We start from the raw sequence: 9,828 nt of genomic DNA on the forward strand, positions 1-9,828 counted from the left end.
GTAATTTTTTAATGAAATATACATAGAATATAAATAAAAAAACTTAACAACAAATATTTTCCAGCAGCAATATTAGGATAATAGTACGACAATAATAGTAGTAATAATAATAATAATAATAATAATAATAATAATAATAATAATAATAATAATAATAATAACAACAACAACAACAACAACAACAATAATAATAATAATAATAATAATAATAATAATAATAATAATAATAATAATAATAATAATAATAATAATAAGGAAACATGAGCAGTGAGTTTAATAATTATTATTTCTTTTTTTTTGTAAAATTGAAACAACAATGGAATACATAATACAGGTAAATAACACATCACACATACAGTCTATAGGCTCAGAAGTCAGTTACAGATATGAGGAAATAAATAATATGATGTAAAATATAACATGCAGAGATAATAAAAACAATTAAAATAAAGACAATATTATATATAAATATATATACATGAGTACATTAAAAATAAATAAATAAAATGTGGGGCTTCATATATGCTATAGTCAGAGGTTTCATGAAGTGTTTCGTAGTAGTTCATCAATGTATTGCCTTTTTATTATAAATAAAATAAGCAAATAAATAAATAATGTGGGGCTTCATATATATTTTGTCAAAGGTTTCAGGTAATACTGTTTCGTAGTGGTTTAGGCTATTAATGTTTTGCTTTTCTTATTATAAATAAAAACGAATGAATAAAAAAAAATTTTTTTAAAAATGTGGGGCTTCATACATGTCTTAATCAGAGGTTTCAGGGAATAGTGTTTCGTAGTGGTTTATTCATTTACATTTTCCTTATTATTAAAGAAGTAAATAAATAAATAAATAGAGTCGCGCGTCCAAATGTCGTCACCCAGAGGCGTGCTGTGACGTCATCAAAGCGTTCCACTGAAAGCTTCGTCGCAGCGTAACGGATAGAGGTAAAAAGGTAAAGTTGTTTTTTATTCTTAAACATAGATGATAAATATTTGGTTTTATTTGACTATGTGCTCTGATTTCTGTGACCGTGTGTGGAGAGATTAACACGCAGAAGAAACTGCTCCGCTTTGTGTGAAGACGTGAAGCTTGAATAGCTTCAGTTTTGTTGATTCATTGATGCTAGCATCACATTAGGTAGCAGCTAAAATGAAACGAGTTAAACATTATTCAGCCTAAATTAAAGATAATACAGAAGTTTACTAACCTCAGATCACGGTGGATTCGTAGTTGCTTGGATAAGGCAGGTTTTCTTCATGTTGGTTTGTTTCTGTTTCACTTTGACTGGCAGACAGCAGCTTTGTTCGCTGTTTGCTCCAAAAATAAGAATACAAATTTACACTTTTATCAGATAAACTTCTTATTTCCAGTGGTGGAAAGTAACAGTACATTTAGTAAAGTACTACAATTTTGAGGTTACTTGTTTTTCCATTTGATGCTACTTTATACTTCCACTTCACTACATTTCAGAGGGAAATATTGTATTTTCTACTCCATTACATTTAGCTTTAGTTACTTTTCAGATGAAGATTTGACACAATGGATAATACAACAAGCTTTTAAAGTACAACACATTGTTAAAGATGAAACCTTTTCGTCTTTTGACGTCTTAAAAAAGTATTGTGTAGTCGGGCTCACATTTTAGATGTCTGTGTTAACAGCTCCACCAAATAGTGATTTTTCCCTCTAAACTTCTCATATGTCTTAATATAAATAAATGTTCAAATGATCCAATATTTCAATAAAATCAAAGATTAGAGAAAAAGTCCAAAAACTGAACACACTTATGTACTTTTACTGTAATACTTTAACAACATCTAGCTCATATTACTTATGTACTTTTACTTGTAAATGAGTATTTTTTATATTGCTGTATTTTTTTAAGTAAAGGCTTTGAATGCTTCTTACACCGAGGAAAAATATCTTAAAAGACCTCTTTAAAAATATCTTCTTTTTTTCCCCAGGGTTTGACAGAAATATCTCAGCATGGTGAGTTAACTAATTTTTTGAATGTTTATCTGCTGTGATGACGTGCAGCTTTGGTCTTTAGAGCAGAAATGAGTTTTTGATGTTTATCTATTAGCAGCATGTTTTTTACTCTATGGCTTCACCTTTCATCATAAATAAATATGAGAAAAATCTGGAGAGGTATTTAACAACACTTATTGCTCTAAAGGTATTTCCAGAATATTCAAATACTTTTTATAGTTACCTGCATGAAAAAATATTCCAGTGCACAATTAAAAGATTTTTATCCTTTCTTCTAAACTGTGACTCTGTTTCCTAATCCAAACAAATATGTTAGCTGGTGGCTTCCTGGAAAGAAAACAGAGATGGTGTATTGTGGCTGTAGATTGCAGTTTTATCCATTGTACAATACTTTTTTATGGATTTATCAGCTAATGGACGAGTAATCAGACATTTCCCACTTCAGTTTCCAATTAAACATTTAATCAAATTTTCAGCAGCAAGAAAAAGACTTCAGAAAAGTGTCTGAAAGTTGATAAAAAATGCAACCCAAAAGAAGTCTATAGGGTTAAATACACTGTTGAATGCTGACATCTATAAGAGAAAACGTACTCATCACCCTCAAGTAGCTCCAGCAGCAGCGTCTTATTTACTCATAACTCTCTGGTCTGTTTTCTTTCAGTCTCGCCGATATGATTCACGAACAACCATATTCTCACCGGAGGGTAAGAGCTGTTGAATAAGCTCATTGTGCTCTTATATTCTTCTGTTTGCTTTTTTATTTTAGTTCACTCTCAGTGTTTATAAGGATTTTTTGGGAGGTGCTTGTGATCATTCCTCATCCTGACAGCACTGTGTGTCCTCCGCAGGTCGTCTGTACCAGGTTGAGTACGCCATGGAGGCCATCGGTCATGCTGGCACCTGCTTGGGCATTTTAGCCAACGATGGCGTGCTGCTGGCTGCTGAGAGGAGGAACATTCACAAGCTGTTGGATGAAGTGTTTTTCTCAGAGAAAATCTACAAGCTTAATGAGTGAGTTATTATCTGTTTTGTAGCATTATTTGTAACTAATGACTCCAATTTTTTTCTAAGTAATTATGCCACACTTGGTGAATCACAGTTATTACATATTTCCTTGTTTTTGCACTCACTCTACATCTTCCCATCACCTCACAGAGACATGGCGTGCAGCGTGGCGGGAATCACATCAGATGCCAACGTACTGACCAATGAGCTGAGGCTCATAGCACAGAGGTGAGCGCCCACACCGAAGCCTCCAGTCATCTGATTTTACTGCAGACAAACAGACTTGTAGTGGGACGGAATCCAAATATAGACGTCATGTTGTGTGTTATTGGCGCTATTGCAGGTATCTGCTGCAGTACCAGGAGCCAATCCCATGCGAGCAGGTGGTCACAGCGCTGTGTGACATCAAACAGGCCTACACACAGTTTGGAGGTACAATGAAGCAGCACAAGAAACATCACACACTTTACATGCAGAGTTTAAATCCAGAAGAGACTAGCTGTGAGATCAATTTAGGCTTTTTAATTTTTCTCATTTAGATAATTTACTCTACTTTTTCCACATTTCATTTTATTCATTGAATTGCAATTCATAAAATATTCCTCCTTCTTTTTGCACTTGGTAGTGCTTTGCTTTTTTCCAAATATGTTTCACAGTTTGTCAGATATAATGATCAATATTATAAATTATAATAGTTTTTTTTGATCATGTGATGACTTTTTCCCCCCTTGCTCTTAACATCTTTAAAAAAACACCACTATGACTCCTTTAAATTAAAGTCACTGTATGATTGTAAATGAAAAATTGTGGAGTACTGTCCTCGTAGCCTTTAAACTGACATCTCAGACTGCTGTAATATAAAATAATTGTCAGGAGGTATTAAAGCTGTATTTCATAATAACTTTATGTGTGTTTGTGCTCACAGGAAAGCGTCCATTTGGAGTCTCACTGCTCTACATGGGCTGGGATAAACACTACGGCTTCCAGCTGTACCAGAGCGACCCCAGCGGAAACTACGGAGGCTGGAAGGCCACGTGCATCGGAAACAACAGCGCTGTAAGTCTTCAAGACTGCCTCAAAACTCTCCTCCAAAAACTAGATTATTTAAAACCAATTGAATTACACAGGAAATCAGTAGGTGGGATTTTCAGATTGTAGAAAATTAACAAATACAAAACACTACAGATGTACAATCATTTAAAGGTACAATATGCGTGTTAAGTTCAGTCAGAATCCTGTTACTCGCTCACATGCTCACACTCTGTCATTGTGATCGAGCAGCAGCGCTAACATTAGACAGCTGAAACTACAATATCACAATGTATTTCACATGCCTTGCAGTAATGTTAGCTTACCTGTCTAATAAGGAGAAAGCAAGCTTCTGCTCGGATGTTAATGAACTCCATTTATGCGCTAACATTTAAATAATGTTGCATCCTGTTGGCACTGGAGGGGGGCAGGAAAGAGAGAAGACACTCTGAAGAGCACATAAACGGCACGTCCATTGGATTTTACCTGCAAAAACATCCTTTTGTATAGAAATCAGTCCACAGGTTGTTATAAGCAATGAAGAAAGTCAAGGAAGATCTTACCCTAATTATTACCCTTAATGAACCTGCTATTCCAGACAGTGACACTGGAGGGTGCCACTGCACAGTTTCTGAACATGGTGGTTATGAAAAACACTGGACGTTCACATCAGACAGACGTGCTTTGTCCTACTTTGTCCCGATTTGTGGAGCTTTTGCTAATCTCAGGGGTCTCCAGGGTCTCCACAGGGCATTATGGGTAACAGAGCCTGCACAGAGCGTTGTGTGAACACTTTAGTCCAAGGACCCTTTCTGTAACATGAGTGCCAGCACGTTTAGTGTGAGGAAACACACACCTGATCCTGACAATGTTGGTGTTGTGCTCCACACACTGAGCCTCACAGATGCAGAGATGAGATATGGCAGCCAGTGAGGGGGATCAACTGAGGCGTATATGCATCCCAACAAAGGGAGTCCTATCTTATGTATCGTCTTACGTCATTTCATGGAAGGATTGTATTTTTGGATTTTATAGTGATGTTTATTCTCTGTCTCTCACTGACAGGCTGCTGTGTCCATGCTGAAGCAGGACTTCAAGGAGGGAGAGATGAAACTGTCCTCGGCCCTCGCCCTGGCCGTTAAAGTTCTCAATAAGACCATGGACGTCAGCAAGCTGTCTGCAGAGAAAGGTGTGCGGCCTTATCAAAAATTAGGCTTGAGAAATTTAGTTCTGTTGAGACATAAGATGTTCTTTTTCAGGTTATAACTAACAATTAATTTCATAATCTATTACTCTGCCGATTATTTTATGATTGAGCTATATAGTTGTTTGTCTTTAAAATGTTAGAAAGTAGTAAAAATGCTCGTTATAAGTTCTTACAGCACACGATGTCGTTCTCAAATATGTTATTTTGTCTGATCAACAATCTGAAATCCAAAGATACATAATTTTCTATCATGTTTGACACAGAAAGGTTTCAAATCTTCACATTTCACAAGCTGAAATGAGCAGCATTTTCACTGAAAGGAATGACTAAACACCCCTAGTCACTCCACTGTACGATACCCATTTAGCATTAAATGGAGCCAACAGTCATTTCATGGTTCAACATGTCTTCTGGATGTGTAATTAGAAACCTGTTTGCTGGCAATTTCACTACTACATCAGTACTTTATTTACAGTTCATTGCTATGCTCGTTAGTTGCCTGAGAAGTCAATTGATGCAGTTTTTAAGGTGCCTCGTGCACTATTTCAGCAACTGGAAAAAAGCCTTAGAAGGTATTAAAAAGTCTGGAAAGAGTCTCAAATTTTAGCAAAACTTAATAAAACTGACTTAAATTAACTTGATGAAATTGGTAATCTAAGTATCTGTTTTCTGCTAGAAAAAAAAAGTCACATAATAATAAATATGCCTAGATTATATCATTCCTGCTGGTCATCCAAGATACTTTCATGCTTCGGTCGATATAATTGTAAAATAGGTGTTTAATAGCTTTCTGTGTGGTATTAAATAGGTTTAAATGTAACCTGGGGAGCCCTACAGAGAGCTGTGTAACTACTGTATATTAAAAAAATAGGATCATAAGTAGAAGCTGTCATTATCTGTTGGCTTTAGAAGCTGTTGTTTTTTTTACATCATGTGTCTCCAGTCTGAGGATTTAAGTCCAAGTGACAGAGACATCAGAAACACTAGCAGAGCAGAGGTAAATATAGATGTTCCTTTATTTCCTTTACAGGGTACATAGGGTACACAGATGCTCTCTGCAGAAGAACATGAGATAGACATCAGCTGGTGTTTGTTCAAACCTGGTCAACCTGTTTTTTTTTTAAATAGCAGCTCAGGTGATGAGTATGGAAGAAAAATAGTTTGAACATGTCCCTGCAACAGTATAATGAGTCTAAGACAAATATCATGTGTGTGAGGCAACAGTCTGTCCTCAAACTTGTGATGTATTATGTGTATTTGCAACATTCGAAGCATTTACTCACCATGCCTCTTTTGTCTTTGTCGCTTCAGTCGAGATCGCCACCCTGACCCGCGAGAACGGCAAGACCTGCATCAAGGTGCTGAAGCAGAAAGAAGTCGAGGAGCTGATCAAGAAGCACGAAGCGGAGGAGGCCAAAGCCGAGAAAGACAAGAAGGAGAAGGAGCAGAAAGAGAAGGACAAGTAGTGCCTCCTGCCAACACTTCAGTCTTTTGTGTTTGTGTTTGTGTATGCGTGTGTGCGAGAGAGGGAACATTAGAAGAACGAATGTGAGCTTTGTGAAATATGAGTTTTCTTGGTTTGTTTGCATTTATTGTTTCTTTAAATAAATCCAAATGATGAATCAACTGTTATCTGAATAATTTCTTGTTTGATGTTTTTTATATGTTGCAGTTTTGTTTGTCAGTATTTAAGCAAAGATAATATTGAACAAATCTACAAACCTCCAGCACATCTGCCTCCAATCTGCTTGCACATTTCTTAATTCCTTTTATTTTTTCAGCAAATCAAACAGATAACTGATAATAAATAATGAAGTAAACACACAATTAAGTCTGATTATCAGTCTAAACTGATTCCTCATTGGGGCCAGAAACGGAGGCTCATTCAGGGCCAACAGAAGCGTCAAAGAAGATGTTTGAGTAATAAAATTAAGAGATTTTATATGAAATAATCTCAATATAAATTAAAGAAGCACACAAGCCAGAGTGTAATTCTTTTTAATTGAGCAATATCAGCTAATGTCGGCTATATTAGCACTTTATCGAACACTACCTGTTGACATCTACAACTAGTTTCCACTGTATTTATTGTACAAATGAAGGTATTTTAATTTGTTTTGAATTTAGAAATATCTGAAAGTGAGATGATTTAACTAATATAGGTCATAAAGCTGATTATTTAAAGTAAAATCTCCCGTTTTTTTGCTCGATCTACAGCTCAGTCCACTTAAGAGGTTTAAGTCGTGGCGTTTTATGACTGATGCTGCTTTATAGTTTAAATCAATGACGTATTAAGAAGTAAATGTGTCTATTCTAGGGTTTAGCAGATGGTCCTTATGTATAATGTATGAATTGTGTAATACATACTTTAAGCTGTTATATATGAGAGCATGATTACACAATGCTAAATATGTTAGAACGTAAGCAATGTTGGAAATGTTAGGTGTTTTCAGTCCATCTTGGTTCAGCTGAGTTTTGACGTTCAAAGTTCATTTAGTGACTTTGGAAACAGTATTTGACAAAACTCAGCTGTAATTCTGTGAAAACTGCAGATGAAGATCATGTGACGTGATCTATGAGTTCTTGGAACTTTTCGATCATTTCACAAGATCTTCTTTGGCTGAAAAGAGTTTGCACATGTGCAGATGTTCAAATGTCCATTTTTGTTCCAAGCACTTTGAAGATTTTCTGGTCCATGTTGACTTAAAAGTTGATAAAGATGCTTTGATATGATTGAAAGCTCTGGGACAGCTACTAAATTGACCTTTTTTTAAAAAAAACGCTATTACCAAAGTTAAGAATAAAGTTTGAATCCCACATTTTAAGCCAACAAGTAGCCTACAAAAGGGAAAATGGAAGTAATGACATGTTCATGTTCATTTCCATGACAATTGGGCAAACTCCTATGCTGATGAAGATCATGTGGTATCATTGAAAGCTCCAGAACAGCAACTTAATTGACCATTTTTTCAGCTGCTGTCACCAAAGTCAAGAATAAACTGGATCTAAACCAACAAGTACAAAAGGGAAAAAGTGTAAATATGGATATGTACACATGTATGTAACAACTGAGCAAACTCTTATGCTGATGAAGATAATGTGTTATCATTGAGAGCTCCAGAACAGCCCCAAAAAGGAACTTGTGTTGAAACTATTTTATCAGTGTCTGTAAGGGGGAAACACACAGAAAAGTAGATTTTCATCATAGTTGATCTGATCTTCTGGGGTTAGTTTGATCTGTAGCAGTAGATGTAAAAAATAAAAAAAATAAAAAAAATAAAAATCCAGCAGTTTTAGTCCCTTTAGTGGGATTAGCTATCGACTGGCCGGTTTTAACTCTGCTAACCGGATGTACGAAAACTGAGATGCAAGGACACACATACATAGACAGTTTCTGGGAAATGCCTGACTGTGCGTGCTGCTGATGATGTAACTACTGACCAACCTCAATCTGAGGTGAGTTTATATAAAGTCAACATGAGATTAAGGCCAGGAGAGGACTATCTGCCTCTTGTGTTTTAGTCTGAGGGATTAGTGACGCAGCCTTGTTGACAGTTGACACAAACGCAGGAGCCAAAAGACAATTTTAAGAAAAGTGAAATATTAGTGGGTCTGCTTGTTAAACTGGTTTAACAGGTCACAAATAACTGATAATCTTTTAAGACCAGTGAAATATTAGTGGGTCTGCTGGTTAAACTGGTCAAAAATAACAGAATCTTTTCAGGTGTTGACATGATGGATGGATGGCTGTCACATGATGACAAAAACACATATAGCTTACAAAAACATGTAATATACTATGGTACTTATAAAACTAAGTAAAATAAAAACACGTTTTTTATTAATGTTCAAATTAAATGTAAAATGTGGATTTCCACAGAGTGACCTCCTCCTGTACCAGCAGTGGAGCTGAAGGAGCCTGCTGCTGTGTCAGGTTTTTGTCCGTCATGTTGAGCCACTTGTGCAACGTCCTCGTCTGATGAAATTCTCTGAAATGTTTTCTTTCCTGCAGGAGGACACAACAAAGGTTTAAAAACAGGTTGCAGTATTAGACGGGGGCCGATATAACTCAGCTGAGTCCGTCCTGCTGGCCTGGGTGCTGAAAATAGATCTCCAGATCAACTGACTTGGGAGGATGCAGAGTTTGGCGGGAGGCCAGCGGTGAGCTGTAATGTGCTGTGAGCTGAGCTGGTTGGGAGATTAGCGCCTGAGTCAGCGATCAGCTCGGACAAAATAACATCTCCACTACTGTTTCATGATGGGAGAAAAAAAACAAAACGGTTTCATTTCTTCTCAAAGTTATTTTACAAGTTTTGGCTGCTATGGTGTTATTTTAAGGCCTTCAACATGTTTTCTTCTCAGTTTTACAGCCTTGGCTTGCTTCCTGTGTTGTTCCCTCTGCATGTGTTTATTATAATACAACACTTCTTGTTTCAGAGGAAAAAAACCCATCAAAGCTGGTAGTTTAAAAGCCCTCAGAGCGAGAAAACATGTGACATCTGCGGCTGTAATTTACACTTAGCCTAAAGACAAATGTGTTAGCTTTTCAAGAGGAAAAAGCAAACATACGACACCAGATTAGATAACAACTTTTATT

The 9,828-nt window shown here is 36.2% G+C and overlaps 1 protein-coding gene across 2 annotated transcripts; it reads left to right on the forward strand.

Annotated features, from left to right (window-relative positions):
* The first annotated feature begins 890 nt into the window (after nt 1–890).
* psma4 (proteasome 20S subunit alpha 4) lies at nt 891–6,857 on the forward strand. Of its 2 annotated transcripts, none has more exons than XM_062420512.1 (9): nt 891–945; nt 1,966–1,990; nt 2,652–2,694; nt 2,839–3,001; nt 3,146–3,223; nt 3,339–3,427; nt 3,921–4,051; nt 5,090–5,213; nt 6,543–6,857. In XM_062420512.1, exons 2-9 carry the CDS (start codon nt 1,988–1,990, stop codon nt 6,695–6,697), a joined length of 786 nt encoding a protein of 261 aa, XP_062276496.1. In that variant the 5' UTR covers nt 891–945; nt 1,966–1,987; the 3' UTR covers nt 6,698–6,857. The 2 variants fall into 2 exon arrangements, with proteins under 2 accessions (XP_062276496.1, XP_062276497.1); XM_062420513.1 differs by having other exon boundaries at nt 901–953.
* The last annotated feature ends 2,971 nt before the right edge of the window (nt 6,858–9,828 follow it).

This window comes from Scomber scombrus, chromosome 6, assembly GCF_963691925.1.
Source record: "Scomber scombrus chromosome 6, fScoSco1.1, whole genome shotgun sequence".
NCBI classification, from domain to species: domain Eukaryota; kingdom Metazoa; phylum Chordata; class Actinopteri; order Scombriformes; family Scombridae; genus Scomber; species Scomber scombrus.